The sequence below is a fragment of the Elgaria multicarinata genome, chromosome 7, assembly GCF_023053635.1.
Source record: "Elgaria multicarinata webbii isolate HBS135686 ecotype San Diego chromosome 7, rElgMul1.1.pri, whole genome shotgun sequence".
NCBI classification, from domain to species: domain Eukaryota; kingdom Metazoa; phylum Chordata; class Lepidosauria; order Squamata; family Anguidae; genus Elgaria; species Elgaria multicarinata.
The window spans coordinates 87,796,959-87,812,858 of NC_086177.1; the positions used below are offsets into that span (position 1 = coordinate 87,796,959).

At 41.6% G+C, this 15,900-nt stretch overlaps 1 protein-coding gene across 2 annotated transcripts; it reads right to left on the reverse strand.

Annotated features, from left to right (window-relative positions):
* Positions 1-557: 557 nt before the first annotated feature.
* On the reverse strand, positions 558-14,347 carry ANKRD46 (ankyrin repeat domain 46). Of its 2 annotated transcripts, none has more exons than XM_063130998.1 (5): positions 14,240-14,347; positions 9,109-9,156; positions 7,143-7,483; positions 3,859-4,017; positions 558-807 (listed from the first exon to the last, which is right to left on the reverse strand). In XM_063130998.1, exons 3-5 carry the CDS (start codon positions 7,451-7,453, stop codon positions 591-593), a joined length of 687 nt encoding a protein of 228 aa, XP_062987068.1. In that variant the 5' UTR covers positions 7,454-7,483; positions 9,109-9,156; positions 14,240-14,347; the 3' UTR covers positions 558-590. The 2 variants fall into 2 exon arrangements, with proteins under 2 accessions (XP_062987068.1, XP_062987066.1); XM_063130996.1 differs by having other exon boundaries at positions 9,083-9,156.
* Between the last annotated feature and the right edge of the window lie 1,553 nt (positions 14,348-15,900).

The window sequence follows — 15,900 nt, forward strand, 5'->3', positions numbered from 1 at the left end:
ATGTTATCTTTCACAAACATTAAACCAAATTCATTTCACAAGACCTATTAATATTGCTCAGCCAATCTGGATAAACTAGGCAGTTATGTTGAAACAATAAAAAAAGACTGTCAACATTTCAAGTGAAAATGAAGGAAGTGATCAAGTTATAAAGGGTTACTTCTTAAAAACATAAAAGATGAAACACTGAGTGTGCTTGCAGTATTATAATATATTTCTGGCGGGAAGTTACCAAACACCCATAAGGATAGACACGACCCAATAATACCGTAATCTGCTTTTAAAGAAACGTTGATAACTTGGTCCAATATCCATTTACACCTTCCTTTTCAAGAACATGCTCCCCTAAGCCTTTTGTATCATTGTACCTCATTAATAGAGACTGCTACTAACAACATTTGATCTTAGAGGTAATTTATACATACCTTAGAAATTAGCTTTGTTTAGCTGGTTAATGTATCCTCGTTCGAAAGGGCTTCTCTACAAAGGAATATATCTCAACAGCACATACAGCTGCTACCCAGTGCACCAAGGAAAATGAACCAAGATGCTAAAAATAATGGTAAAGACACCATTTATTCACACAGCCTTTAATGCAGAAGTTCAGGCTGGTTTTCTACAAATGGAAGCACGCCGCTAACATAGTACGCAATCCCAAGAGACAGCAAGGCGATGACGACGAGCAAGAGCAACACTCGCCAGAAGCCGAGATCCTCCACAAACTCTTGCCATGTCGTGCGGAAGCTGGAGAGAACTCCTTCACCCTGTTGAAGGTTGGGATTTAGAAGAGAATGGCTTTCCATCGCACTGTAAAAAGGGTACAGGTGTGAATTACATGAAGCAAAAAAACCAAATGCAGAACATTCATCTTGACATACGTAATACACCAAAAAAAACCAATGCCAACGACTAAAATCAATTTCGTTTATTAATACCATGAGTGCAATAAAACAATTCAGGGTTACAACAAGGAGGCAGAAATTTAACCCAGAGTAAAAGCTCAGTGCAATAAAAAGGCCATAGCAACTTGCCTGACACTTAAGGATGGGGCCAACCAAACTTCGCTAAGAAATCTCTAGGGAACTCTTCCCTAGCCTGATGCCCTCCAGATGTTTTGGACTACAACTCCCAGAATTCCTGACTGCTGGCCATACTGGCTAGGGCTGATGACACACATGAGGGATACTAGATTGGAGAAGGCTGCTCTAGGTTAAACAGCCATGAACAGACAAAAAGGAGAAAAAAGCCATGTGTGCCTCCCAAAAGTGCTACTTTTGCAACAAAAATGTTTCAGTAAGAACATTAGGCCCAGCTTATTCTGCCACTGAATGAAAATCTCATTCAAATATTTGTGGTGCAAAAATAGCACTTGCAGGAGGCACACACATACATTTTTTTTTGTCTGCCAGCATAGCCAATAGTTAGAAATTCTGGGGGCTGTAGCCCAAAAAACTCAGTAGATTTACTGCTTGCCAAGCAATTGAGTAGAATGCTGCCTGTTGTGCGTTTCTTACACCCTCGAAAGTAAAATGGTTAGAAGCAAGAAAAGAAGAAGACACCTGGAAATTTGGGAAAGGATCCCAGCAAATCAGAGAGGATTCAGCCTGCATATGCCACTGTGGCTACAGTCCTGTAATCTATACTCCTCCACCTCACTACAGGCTCAGGCTGTCAGAAGAAGAGGAGTATTATGCAGAAAGTATCTGACATTTGTAATAAAACCCTTTACTTTGGGTTTTAAACATTTGTTTCCCTGGAAAGCAATACGGCCTGTTTCTGCAAGAACAGTCATGTCAGCCTTGCTATCATGTCCTCAAACACAACGAAGGAGGGAGCTCTTTAAAAAGGTACCTGTTAGTGCATAACAGGAATGTTTACCAATTAAGACTCAACCAGTTAATCTATAACTACTATAGAGGTTAAATCAAGGTATAATGTAATCTAAGCAGAAAGGCCACATGGTTACTGAAAACAAAGTCGTTCTGTTTCTTTGAATACAGGAAAAGGTTTACTGAGAAACCACCTTATTTTCCATTACAGCCAAATTAAGCCCTCAACACTAAAATGGTAGCAAGTGCCAGTATACCAACTATTTCAGAAGAATAACTTGGGAAGTGACATAGATCCCAGACGTTATTTCTGTTGCTAAGAAAAACAGGTTGCACTTTTGTTGGATGTTGCTACCACCAACGCAATGGCCGGATGTTAGTTACAGGTTGCTCTGAGGCTACATACTCAAGCAGAAAATATCCTCAGAGTTAAAATGCCTACAATCATACACCACACTAGAGTAATGGGTAGGCGGAGTTGGGAATGGCAGTGTCAACTGCTACTAGCTGAAGCAGGGAAAGAACAGCAATGGATTTCATGGAAAGAACAGAAGAAGAAAGAAGACAAGAGAAAAATAGGACAGTAGGCATGAAACCAGACTCTAGCAGCAGTCTTCTGTTTATATTATTACACCATTCAGCCACAAAATGTAAATGTTTGTTTTTGACTCATCCAAACATTCTATATAAAAAAAGATAATACTCAAATTACTTTAAACCAATTCAAGGGACATTGGGCATGCATTATTTAATTTGGACATTTGCAGCTGAATTTGCAGCTCCAATGAACTTGCAAGTCACATAGTAAACCTAAAATTAGGCTAAATTTAAGGGGATTTCTTAATTTTTGTTTTTAAATACATATGCATTAGATATGCCCTGTTGAATCACAAATAAAAACGCCATTAGAAACTAAGATGTTACCAGAAATGAGTAACTTGCATCCCCCATAATATGGTCAAAGAAAATCAGTGGTGATTTATTTTATTCTACTCATGACGTGAGAATCTTTAAAGAGACTCAGAAAAAACTTTAAAGAGACTCAGAAAAACCACTTTTAGGTCTCTCCATGACCCAATAATTTTCAAACTGAAGACCTGAATCTATTAACAACTTCTCCTCTAAAAACATGGGCTTGTTTGGCACATGCCCCAAGTGTATTTTCCTACGAAAATACTGCTAGGAAGGGGGCTGCCTGCATAATATAGCAGAAGTGAGAGGAGAGACAGTGCCCTTGCTTACTTCCTTACTTCAGGAATTCTCCACACTTAATATAGCTGGCATACTCGAGTCAGACCATTGATTTATCGAGCTCAGTTCTATCTACTTCAACTGACAGCAGCTCTCCAAGGTCTCATAATACGTTTACAGACACTTATCTCTCTTGGAAATATCACAGCATTTACTATGAGACACAGACCTGCTGAAAACCATGGCCCTCCACGACTTTGCATTGCTGGATCCACTTACTATGGCGTAATTTTTCACTATGTTTGGACTGTACCACTTCAGACTCAAGTAGGGGCCCAATGACTAAATGCTCTTCCACCCAAAAAACAGAATAATTATCTGCACATAGAAAACTAACACATTACGGAGAAAGTTAAGCTAGAACTGTTGTGCCTCACATCTCGTTTTCTATGCACAGGGATTTATTTATTTTGTATAAAGGAGCATTCAATTATGTGGTTCTCAGACCTGTGGTCTGAGATGGTTCAGGCCAGACAGAGAGTTACTGCTTCAGTGAGAAGTAGGCATATGAAATTTTGGCTGACTGCTGAAGTTCATGTGCCACATAAGACAGGCACTTGCTTTTTTAAAGAATTCTTTCCCCCACACCCCCAATCAACTGAACAACTAAAGCCTAAACATATCCACTAAGTTTTATGGAAACATGTCTCATAACAAGCCTTGACCTTTCCATTATGCAGACAAACTCCAAATATGACAAGTGACTCAGCAATGCCAAACTAGTCAAGTAGAATCAACACTGATTTTTGGTGTTTTTTGGGGGGGTGGTTGGCAATACCTTTCGCTTTCGGCAGTTTGCATCGTTTCCAGCTTTGAGTGAGTTCCTCTATTGAACCCTTTCACTTCCTGCTCCTCCAATGATTCTAGCAATCGGATGACATCTTTATTTACACCCCTTCGTTTTGCCAGGACAAGAGGTGTTGCACCTTGGTGATTGCTATATTAAACAGAGAGAAAAATGAGAGCTCACTGAACTGTTTCTACCTGAATGGAGGCAGCACGTCAAGTAACTGCAAAAAAATTGGAACATAATCACGGACTTGACCTTGAATATCTGGTACAGTTATATGCGGAACCTTTATCCAGCTGAGAAATTGATGAAACATGATAGGGCACACAGAAACCAACAAGAAACAATTAATGTCCGATTGCCATATGGTACTGCTTTAGTCGCCATGGTTGGGTTCACAAAACATGACAACCCATACTCAAGGTTGAGTGCATGTTGTTGTTGAACAGTGTGCTGTATTGTGTTAAGCAGAGCTGTGTTAACAAAACCATGAATAACCCACAGTTCACAACCCAACAACAAACCATGGCTTCTCTTTGTGGGTTGTTCATGGTTAACAAACTCCGGTTTGTTAGCGGGGCTGGATTCACACTACAGAACAACCCCTGGTTCAGAAAAAAACACATGGTTCAATGACAGCCTTGTCCAGTTGTATGAACCCAGCCATTATAAGTAATATTATAAATACTCAAAGAAAATAATGTATGCTTGGCAAACTACAAAGACTTTCTAATAGATCCTAATATTTAACATCTCTCTATTGAAATTGAATAGAAACATTAATCATCTTAAAGTAACGTTCAAATAACTCCCTTTGTGTTACAGATGAACTGGGGAGATCTGAGTTCAAATTCCCATTCAGTCATGAAGCTTACTAGGGGACATTGTATTAGTCACGGGCTATCAGCCTGACCTACCTCATAGGATCATTGAGAAGATAAAATGGAGAGGAGGAGGATTTTATATGCCACCTTGGGCTCCTTGGAGGAAAAGCAGGATATAAATGTAAAAAATAAAGAAAATAAATAAATTATGCCAAAACTCAATAAAAATATTAAAAACAAAACAAACAAAAAGGATAGATGACACCTATATGAAAATTTCAGCACATAGGCTAATTTTCAGAAGGTTAACACCGTATATTAAACCAACGTTGCAATGTTTCAGCTGCCACATGTAAGCAATTTCTGAGGTATCACCATTCTGAGGCATGGGGACTGCAGCATTTCAATCAGCTTTTAAATGCTACAGAGACTGGGCACTGGTCATTTATGGTCAACTGCAAGTTTTAAACCAGGGGCAGGCAACATGTGGCCCACAGGCCACATGCAGTCCTTGTAGCTCCCAGGGATACCTCCCCAATTTTTATTTATGCAATAAACAGGCTACAGAGCCCTAAAAGGATCAACATTTACTTGCAAACAAGCTAATTTTGACACTTTGGTGCTCTGTAGCCATTCCAGATGCCATTTTACTATTATTATTACTTTATTCCCCCTCCCTTGTCTTTGGCATCTGTGGGAGAGGGGTGCAGCCCATGAGGGGTGGTACAAGGGGGTAAAAATGCCCCCGACCCCTCTGAAGCTACCAACCCGTTTTAAGCCATTAAGATCCATGAGGTGATAGTTCAAACAAGACACCATTTCAGGATGATTGTTAATTGTGTTTGACAAACAGCTATTTATTCAGTACACTAAGTGCTTTTGTCCGGGCACTGGCATATGACAGATGTTGGGAGCTTGGTAGAGTGAATATGCAATATTTCAGAGAAAGATTGAGTCACAAGCTCTGGGAGCAGGTAGAGTGAGTACTGGAAGATAGCATTATACATAGAAATGGAAAAGAACTAGGGAACATACATACGTATTAAAAAAAAGCCATTAGGCATTTTCTCCAACTCCAAATTAGAGGTTGGCATTACAATCAGAACAGCCATTCCCTCCATGACCCCAGAAACTGTAGCTGTATCAGGCTAGTGAGTGTCAGTCTAACATAAGAGCAGCCATGTTGAATCAGACCAAGGTCCATCTAGTTCAGCATTCTATTCACAAAGTAGCCAACCAGATGCCTATAGGAAGCCTCCAACTAGGGCATGAGTCCCACACGTTTCCCAACAACTGACACTCGGAGTCACACGGCCCTGATAGTGGAGTCAATATATAGCCACTACGACTAGTAGCTCTTGATAGCCTTATCCTCCATGGATTTGTCCAATCCCTTGTTAAAGCCATCCAACTTGGTAGCCATCACTACATCTTGGGGCAGCAAACTCCATAATTTAACTATACATTGTATGAAGAAGTAGTATCATGAGAGAGGGAGGAAAATGTCTCCCAATCCACTTTACATATCGTCACATATAAGAAGTGGGAAATGGCTTCTGCCTGCTGGGTCTTCCATGGCTCCACTGCAGCATGCAATATGGCTACTCACAGGAGTGGTTCTCATGATCAAACAAGTCACTGAGGCTTAAATAAGGGGGTAATTAAGGGTGATTTTGTTCTGACTTTATACTGTTAGTTTTACCCTACCCAGTGCCTGTTTACCCTACCCTGTGCCTGTTTGCTTTCTCTTCCCCTCCTTATTGTTTTATTATGGTTTTATTAGAATGTAAGCCTATGCGGCAGGGTCTTGCTATTTACTGTTTTACTCTGTACAGCACCATGTACATTGATGGTGCTATATAAATAAATAAATAAATAATAATAATAATAATAATAATAATAATAATAATAATAAAAGCCGTGCCTGGGCAGGTAATTAGGGAAATGGTACCTGGCGCACATGCCACCAATTAAAACAAGCTGCTATGGCTTATTTAAGCCATGGCAACTTAATCTGATCATGCAAATTGGGACATACAGTCCTTCTGCCTTACATGTGAAGCATTCATAACAGCAGCAGTGCTAGTACAGAAAATATCCCCATTATCTGGAAGAATCACAATTCCAGATCATTGGCATAGAAAATCCATCACATGAAAACTGTTCCAGCTTCCCCCATGTGATCAAGGTAGCTTGTAGATAAGCCAAGAAAGAGCTGTGTCTGTTTTTTGTGATGTTCACCTGCTGAGCTCAAGCTCAGAACTACACTGAACTTCTGCTCTTGCTTGATATTAGGTGATATTGCAGAATAACCTGAAATGTCTCAAACACCATATACATTCCTTTCTATGGCCTGATCAGCCTATTACTGTAATTACCCAAGGCAACATGTTACCAATCAAAGTGTTAAAATGCATTCATACTGATGTTTCAAAACATCAAACTCACCAGATATCTATTTTGAGTCCATTGGAGACAAGGAACTGAATGGTGTCCACATGCCCGCACAGGTGAAGGGCTGTATTACACTGGTAATCGGTAGCCAAAAGATCAGCACCAAATTTGTGCAACAACTGACAGATGTCAACGTTTCCTCTGGCCGCTGCTAGGTGGAGACCTGTTCGGCCACGATTGTCACGAATGTTTGGGTCGAAGCCGCTCTCCAAGAGCCTCTTGGAATAGTTAAAATCCCCATCAATGCAAGATTGCAGCAGAGGGACATTCGTCAGTGACGAATCATTTACAAACACATAGGACATGACTGTTTGTAGCTGGGAAACGTAGGAAGCCTACAGTTGAGAAATGAAATTGATGGTGAGCCTACACCAGTGAAGGCCAACATGTACTATTTTTCCAAATTAAGAAAAAGTTTTAAATGAGAGTGGGATCCAAACCATTGTATTGTATACATGTGATACTCCACATTGCTCTCTGAGCAGAGAATACTTCCTTTATGCCTACTTTGCGAATATAAGGATTTGCAATTCCCTCACTTTGAGGGTTGATTCAGGTCACTACGATAAATGTCAAGAGTTGGTAAATCCTTCCTAAGAACAAAGCTCCCTGATCTCTAAGGTTTAATTTCAGAATATATAGGGGTACAGATTCCAGAGAATGCAAAACAGGAGGAAAGGAAGATACTTATCTTCAATTGAAAAAGGGCACAAGCATATATGCTAGACTGTCTTAAGCTGACAGATCTAGTAGTACAGATCAGACATTCTTATACTTGCTATAAATAAAACCACTCTTAATGGGATTTCATCTCTCATTTATCTACTCCTTATTTACATTTCAGCTTCAGCATGCAGGCAGTGGCAACTAGTCACTGCTGAAAGATTATCCTTTTTCATGCATCAGTCCGATCAAAGTTGCTATAAAAATGTTACCTTCTCTACTGTACAAAGCATTTTATCCAACAGATGTGCATCAAATGGCCAATGTAGAGAGAGGGAAGCAAAAGCAAACCACTACAGATTGACTCTATGCAACCTCCATTCATTTTCAAAGGGAATTATGTGGGAATCTACTGAAATTAACCGAGGTTAGGCTGCAGCAGTGCTTGGTGGGCTGCATCCATGGTTTCCGTGGTCAACCACAAAAGAAAAGAAGCAGCAGTGAGAAATACAGTTTGAGGCTGTAGAATTGGATTTGGAAAGGAATTAAAAATATGCATTTTGGATGTTCAGGACTCCACACTTTTCAGACATATTTCCAGTGTATTCTATACAATATTCAGAATAAGTATTCAGATCAGGGCTCCCAAATTTCTGGGACCACTGGGCACATTTGGAATTTTGAAGGAGTGCCATGGACATTGAGCAGAAATTCCATCTTTTCCCCCCTTTAATGGATTTTCTGTGGATTCCCATAAAATTCTGTGAATGAAGCAGGACGATGACGCTCTAAAAGCCTCATCTGGAAGTGCCCCTTCTATAAGCTAGACACACTTTTCCAGCCACATTTCCCACCAAAGAGGCAGTTTTGACAAAAGCGACTAGAAACTATTCATACTAGATCACCAGCACCCTCTAGTGTATTAGCTGCTTCCATTCTATCTAACATGGGAAAACAAAAAAATAAGCACAAAAATGGCCTACATTTCTAGCTTGATATGTTCTTCAGAACTCTGGTGAGCTGTTGGATTGGCTAAGTTCTCATCCACAGGAAATCAGGTGTTGCATTCCATTTCCCAGCAGAAACATGAGGCAGCACAACTCTGTTTTCATTAGGTTCTTGCAAACTCACTCCCAGAGGCTTACAGGGTTAATCTGCCCCCCCCCCTTTCAGAACTCTAAGACCCAAGTCAGCTGCAAACTAAAATTGTAAATTACTTAAAAACCTCTATCAAATAAAGATAAACTCAGTATGAAAATATCAAGTCTTGCCTTAAGTAGGTATACAGTCTACACACCGGATGGTTAAATGTGTTCTAATCTCACACTTTGAGGCCCAGTACAATCTGGAACAGAACAGAAGAGTCTTATTTAAAAAAAACAGCTCACAACATCATGGTAAGAGTGCTGTCTCCCAAATTAACACTTAGAAATCTAATCCGCTATTTAAAATTTCTTCAAGTATACAATTTTCAGTGGAATATAACCTACTATTTTTGTATATTATGGTGTACTGGAAAATATTTGAGCAGAAATACATTACAGAACTAAAGTATCCCATGTCTAGTATGTAATTGGATGGTCTAAATATGTGAAGACCCACTCAAAAGAAGCACAGGAGAATGAGGTTTATCTTCCCTGTCAGTAAATAGATGTGGTTAATATATGTTGCTTTTAAATACTGTTGAAACTACCATTTTATTCAATTTAGACACAGTCTGTGGAAGGAATCCTATGGGTGGAATAGGGAAAGGAGGCATTTTTGTCTATTCCCCGTCCCCACTATAGTTCCTTGGAAAATCTGGAGGAACCTCTGAGCAGCACGGGCAATGTTGGAGGGCTACAAAGGAAGGAGAAATCATCACTAATAGCCTTGCCTTCTCCACCACCACCCCTTTCAGCCACTGCGAGTATTCTGAGCAGACCTCTGCTCAGGCAGAAGCAAGCTCTGGATCCAACCCAAAGCCAACCTAAGCTTGGCACCTTCTGCCCAACAACAGCCTTAGTATCCTCCAAAGGAGGGGTGGAGAACATTGCCCTCTAGATGTTGGACTGCATATCCCATCAGCCCTAGCCAACATAGCCAGTTGTGAAGGATGATACAGGGAATGGTTATCAAATTTGCAGATGACACAGAATTGGATGGGATAGCTAATACCCTGGAAGATAGAAACAAAGTTCAAAGTGATCTTGATAGTCTGCAGAGCTGGGCTGAAAACAACAGAATGAAATTTAATAGGGATAAATGCCAAGTTCTATACCTAGGAAAAAGAAACCAAATGCACAGTTACAAGATGGGAGGTACTTGCCTCAGCGATACTACAAGCTAGAAGGATCCTGGAACTGGAAAAGCTGAATATGAGCCAACAGTGTGATTTGGCTGCAAAATAAGCAAATACTACCTGGAGTTGCATTGATAGAAGTATAGCTTCCAAATCATGTGAGGTATTGGTTCACCTCTGTTCTGTACTGGTTAGGCCTCATCTTGAGTACTGAATCCAGTTCTGGGCACATTTTAAGAAGGATGCAGACAAGCTGGAAGGGGTTCAGAGGAAGGCAACGGAGATGTTCCGGGGTCTAGAAAGAAAGCCCTATGAAGAGAGACTGAAAGAACTAGGCATGTTTAGCCTTGAGAAGGAAGACTGAGGGGACACATGATAGCATTCTTCAAATACTTATAGAATCATAGAATAGTAGAGTTGGAAGGGACCTATAAGGCTATCAAGTCAAGTGTTGTACAGCAGTACAACGATGGAACCAGTTACCTAGGGAGGTTGTGGGCTCTCCCACACCAGAGGCATTCAAGATGTAGTTAGATAGCCAACTGGCAGGTGCACTTTAATGTGGATTCCTACATTGAGCAGGGGGTTAGACTCAATGGCCTTATAGGCCCCTTCCAACTTTACTATTCTATTTTTCTATGATGGGAGTTGCAGTCCAACAACATCTGGTGAGCCACATTTTCCCTATCCTCTGCTCTAGAGTAGTGGCTATCAAACTGGATTCCCAAAAAACTGAGTTTCCTCAAAAGCTTATCGGGGATTCCTCAGAGGAAAAATGGGTCAGATGCTACTGCTTGTCCCCTAAAGCATGAAGCTGCAGGAAAGCATGGGGTGTGTTCAACAGCTTGCGCTAGGTCCAACAGGTCTAGCTGGAGCCCGGAACAATCAGAAAATGCACCTTAGGATGTGTCCCAAAACCTTCTGCAAAGTGTAGGAGTCTCTTTGCAGAGGCAGTGCGGAAAGGGCTCTGTGATAGTAGGGCATTTGAAATCCACTGCTTAACAGAAAGGCTGTAATCAAGGGGTGGGGAACCTCAGGCCTGCGGGCCAGATCCAACCCCTTTCCCCATAACCACCAAACACTTGTGAACAGATACTAGAGAGTGCATCTGCTCATAAAGCTGGTCGTATTCAACAACTTTGTCTGGGGAAAACCCCCAATATCCACACTCTCACAAAAACGTTAAATATGGAATTTACTCATTAACAATGGAAAACCAATTGTCAAAACTACCGCCCCTGAATGTTAAATGCATAGTTTGGTGTGTACTTAGCATCTGCAGCAGGAGAGGTCAGGATTGATATCTCAGGAGCTGGGGGACGCCTTCCTTTTACGCTTCCCTTTCTGGTTTTATAAAACCCTATAAGGTAAATGAGGGGACGCACAAGTCCAGCAGCTAAACCAGCCCTGCAGGCTCCCCCAGATGGCAACACCCATGTCCACGTCACCACTGATTGTTTCGTGGCTTTTTGGCAGTCTTTTCCCCATGCTAAAAGGTTGAAATACCTCTCCTAAGACTCACAGTAAGAGCTTTAAGCTACAATCTGCTGGGCAATATTTCTTTTGTGGGGGTGGGGGGTTGCCCACCACTGGAACGTTGCACCTGAGAGCTTCTCCAAAACTGAATTCAGGCTTTGGGCTGAAAGTGGTTTCCTACCTCTCCGGTAAACAATGGGAATGAGAAGGAGAGAGAGAGAGGTAGGGGTGTGTGTGTGTGCGCGCACCTGTCTCAAGAGCTTTGCACCAATAGATTCTAGGCTTCTTGAACAATTGAGGCAATCTAATGTTTAGAGCTTGCAGAGAAGACTATTTTTTGGTTAACAGCCACCTCTAGATTTCATGAATGAGTCTATTTTTGGCAGAGGGAAGAGAGAGGAAAAAGAAATAGCACAGGGAGGGACATCAAGAAGAAACAGAAGGGGCCACTATGATAGATACTTTTGGGGGAACGCACTTCATAAGTTATCTACCCTTATTGATGGCAATACATATTAAACTCAGCTAAGTTGTACAAAGTGAAGTTACTCACTTTACTCTGAGAAATTAAGACAGAACAATTCCTACCTTCCCCCCATATGCTTCTGTATGATGTATCAGTTCTCAAGCTCTGCTTGTTACTGGGATGCTCTGAGGAATATTTTGCTGTGTGCACTTCAGGCAGGGCGTTAATAACTTAAATTTTCATTTGGTTTTGATATAGATCGATAGATAGATATATCTCATTTGTTGTTTGGGAGGTGGAGTTATAATTGTAACTTCTTTCAACTCCCTTTATTTTCAAAAGACAAATTATATTTTTAAAAAAATACAAAGTAGAGTCAGTTCTCCCTCTGTTAAAAAGATTTTTCCACCAAAGCATTAGTACAGAATATTTCTAGTCTAAAGATATGCCTTTATTCTCCTCTTTTTCTAGAGTAGTTGTAATTCTGGATTTCACCAGCAATAAGTGCCCTATTTCTTCCCTGCATAGAACTGCCCCTTTATAGGCCTCATGAAAACAGCACATATCCAGTTTTACTTATGTATTCTGAAAACTTAAGTGGGTTACTTAATAGTCATTTCTGTATAGTCTGCACTCAGGGGAGATAGAGAAAATAAATGGCGTCCCATTTGATGCCCACATAGGCAGAAGTTTGCAAATACTTTCTTCTGTTGTCTACACCGTAGAAATAAAGAATTTTGGGCTGCAACCCTATACACACTTAACTGAGAGTAAGAACTGTATCAACACAAAAATATTTTAGAGATGGCTACATTAAAAAGACAGGAGGCAACAGATTTTTTTTTAAAAGTCCAGGGAACAAGCAGAATGTTCCTTGTTCGCAGTTCCTTATTCAACACAGAGCTTGAATGAGCAGCCCAAATAAAGAACTGAGATTTATACCTGCATAACATACGCTGAGGTACTTTAACCCTTTATTTATTACACAAATTTATATATAGCTCTCTAGTAAACTAGCTAAATGGTTAACAAAAATGTTAAAGCTATAAAATATAACAATAACAGTAGAATAAAATAATTGCTAGTCGACTATAGGCATACTGACTTGGTTATTTATTTGGCTGGATTATTTAAGGAGTGTAGTTTCCATTAGAATGATCATTGCCACTGTAGCATCTTCCCTTCCATCTTTCACGGGGAGCTGCTTTATCTGGTAATAGTGTGGTCATATGCATATTTACTTGGAAATAAGTCCCTTAGAAGTTACTTCCCTTGGAAATAAGTGTATTCATTGGTTCTTACTCTCAGTTAAGCGTGTATAGGGTTGCAGCCCAAAATTCCTTGTTTCTACTGTGTAGACAAAAGAAGAAAGTATTTTAAACTTCTGCCTATGTGGGCACCAAATGGGACACCATTGGTTCCTGTTTTGAAAGTATATATACTTTAAGCCAGAGGTGGGCAGACTTCAGGTTGATAGGACCCATTTTTGGTTTTGACTAGCACCCTGAGATTCTCCAGCTGGAGCCCGTTGTGAAGGAGATTCACTAAGAAGTAAAGAATCCAGAGCCCAGGGATTTCTTTTGAGTACTGGAGCTGAAAGGAGCTCACAGTCTTTTTACACAAAAAAATCCACGCCTGGCTATCCAAAGCTTTTCTTCGGTAAAATTTGGAGAGTGGGGGGTTCATTTTGCCGATCTACTGCAAAATCACTCAGAGACAGAGATCTACCTTCAGCACACCCCGTTATAAACCACCCTGAGCATTTTAAAAACAGAAAGTTGTAAACATTTAAAAATAAATAAGCAAGCAAACATTACAATCTTTTTTTAACAGCTGTATGACAAGTCCATTTCAGAAAATATATTCAGCTTGTCAATCTGAGGAACGGGATGATTTGGGAGTGGGTGGTGGCCGTGGGTGGGACTTCACCTGTTGAATTTCTGCCTGTCATAAATTTCTGTCTTGCTAAAGAGGCGGGCAGACGACTTGGGGTATCTCCCCAAACGGGGAGCCCCATTAATTCTATAAGGGAACTCTCGAGACAGAGTATAAGCATACCCTCTTTCACAAAGGCAGGTCCCTCCACCCCATCCTCCAAATAAATCCGCATCTATTCTTTCGACAAACGGGGAATATAAACCCCTCCGGCCCCCACGGACGGCTTTCCCTCTGCCACAACAACCCAGTTGGCCCAGCTTCGAGTACCGTAGCGGGCCCCGGCTTCTGCTCCCAAGAAGGCCGCCGCAGTAGCTCGGCGCCGCTCCTTTTCCAGCCCCTCCGACTCAGTCGGCGTCAACAGCACCAGCCAAGAGCCTCCAGAAACCAGGCCCGGGCGGATCGAAGAGGAGGAGACGCTCGCGCAACAGAAACCAACCCGGCACTTCCGGTTCCTGATCGCAGCTCTTCGAATCCATCGCTAGGAACTAGAGTGGTCGAAAGCGCGTCGGAATCCGATGTTAGAAACAACCCAGCAAAACAACCCCCAAACAAAATAGGCAGGGTTAGTGAACAGGCTCCTCTCCGTGGCATGCTTTGAAATAAGCTCATGGTTACCTATCCTCACCTCGATCACCTCCTTGGCTCGCCCCATGAGTTCTTTTTCGTGACCCTTGGAACGCAATCTTGGGTTTTCTTGGCTGTTGTTAAAGGAAAGGGAAGCTGGGCTGTTGTGGGATCGCGGGGAGGAAATATTGTGGAGATGATGATGATGATGCTTTTGTTACCCGCCTCTCCTTCTGGATCGAGGCGGGGTACAACACAAATGCAAACACCATAAAATACATATAATTGATTAAAAATATAAAACTAATACATTATTAAAAACAGGGCATTGTTAAAAAGGCATCTTATATAATTATAGCCACAATTCTCTGAGCTTTTATAGGCGCGGAGTCTTGCTAGACCGAAAAGGAAAAGGAAAAGGCGTCGTCAGCTTAGTTTCTAATTTTCTTTTTGTGTGCGTGGTAGAAGGGCATGGATATTATACAGAACGGCAATGAAATGGAGCTTTTCTCTAACCCACCCAATCGTTTTTGGACGCAATCCTATGCATGTTTAGACAAGAAAAAAGTCGCACGACTCCCAGGGTGCCCCAGCTAAGTTGTCTAAATTTTATAGTAGGATTGCATCCCTTGGTTGTGTTGCAAATGCAACTACAGTCTGGGAGATGCTAGGAGTTGTAGGACTTTTTTCTTGCCTAAACATGCGTAGGATTGCACCCGTAATTTGAGCTTTTTTTCATAGGTTAGCGCCTGTGTGCTTCTAACGGTTGGGTGTATTGTTGTAGTGCTTCGGTTGGGGACCGACATTATCGCTACAAAGCCGACGCGACTGTAGCCCTCTTGGGCGTCTGCACCGCCTCTCAGGCAACGAAACGGCGCGGGGAAGAGGGAGCGCGTCTCGCGGAGCCAGCGCCCCCATGCAGGTGGGCTGACGTAGGAGCTGCAGCATCTCGATGTCCAAGAAAAAAACCCCAGACAGGATTTATTCTTTCTGAGGGCTCTGGTAGCAATATGAACAGCCACGTGAGAATCGTACTCTTCCGCCAACACGCGTTCAGCAGGCAGAACATCTGAGGTTCGTTCCCTAGTATCTGTAGGGGCTTCCAGGCAAGGGTTTATTCGCGGAATTTTAGGAGATAGAGGGATACATGTAGGTCAACCTCCCCCAACCTGGTGCCAGGATCTGTTGGACTACAACTCCCGGCATCCCCTAGACAAGCGAGCCTAATGAGAAAAGGAGTGCAGGATGGGTGGGAGTATTTTAAAAAGGAAATTTTAAAGGCACAGTTACAAACAATTCCAACAAGGAGAAAAGATAGAAGACAACAGAGGAAACCAATGTGGCTCCACAAAAAGCTTAGAGAT

Excerpts from the sequence above, each read along its gene's own strand:
- ANKRD46 (XM_063130998.1), bottom strand. The coding sequence starts at position 7,453 with ATGTCCTATGTGTTTGTAAATGATTCGTCACTGACGAATGTCCCTCTG. Across the intron at positions 4,018-7,142 it reads GGACTCAAAATAGATATCTG|CAATCACCAAGGTGCAACAC; the intron begins GTGAGTTTGATG and ends TGTTTAATATAG. Across the intron at positions 808-3,858 it reads CAAACTGCCGAAAGCGAAAG|TGCGATGGAAAGCCATTCTC; the intron begins GTATTGCCAACC and ends CCCTTTTTACAG.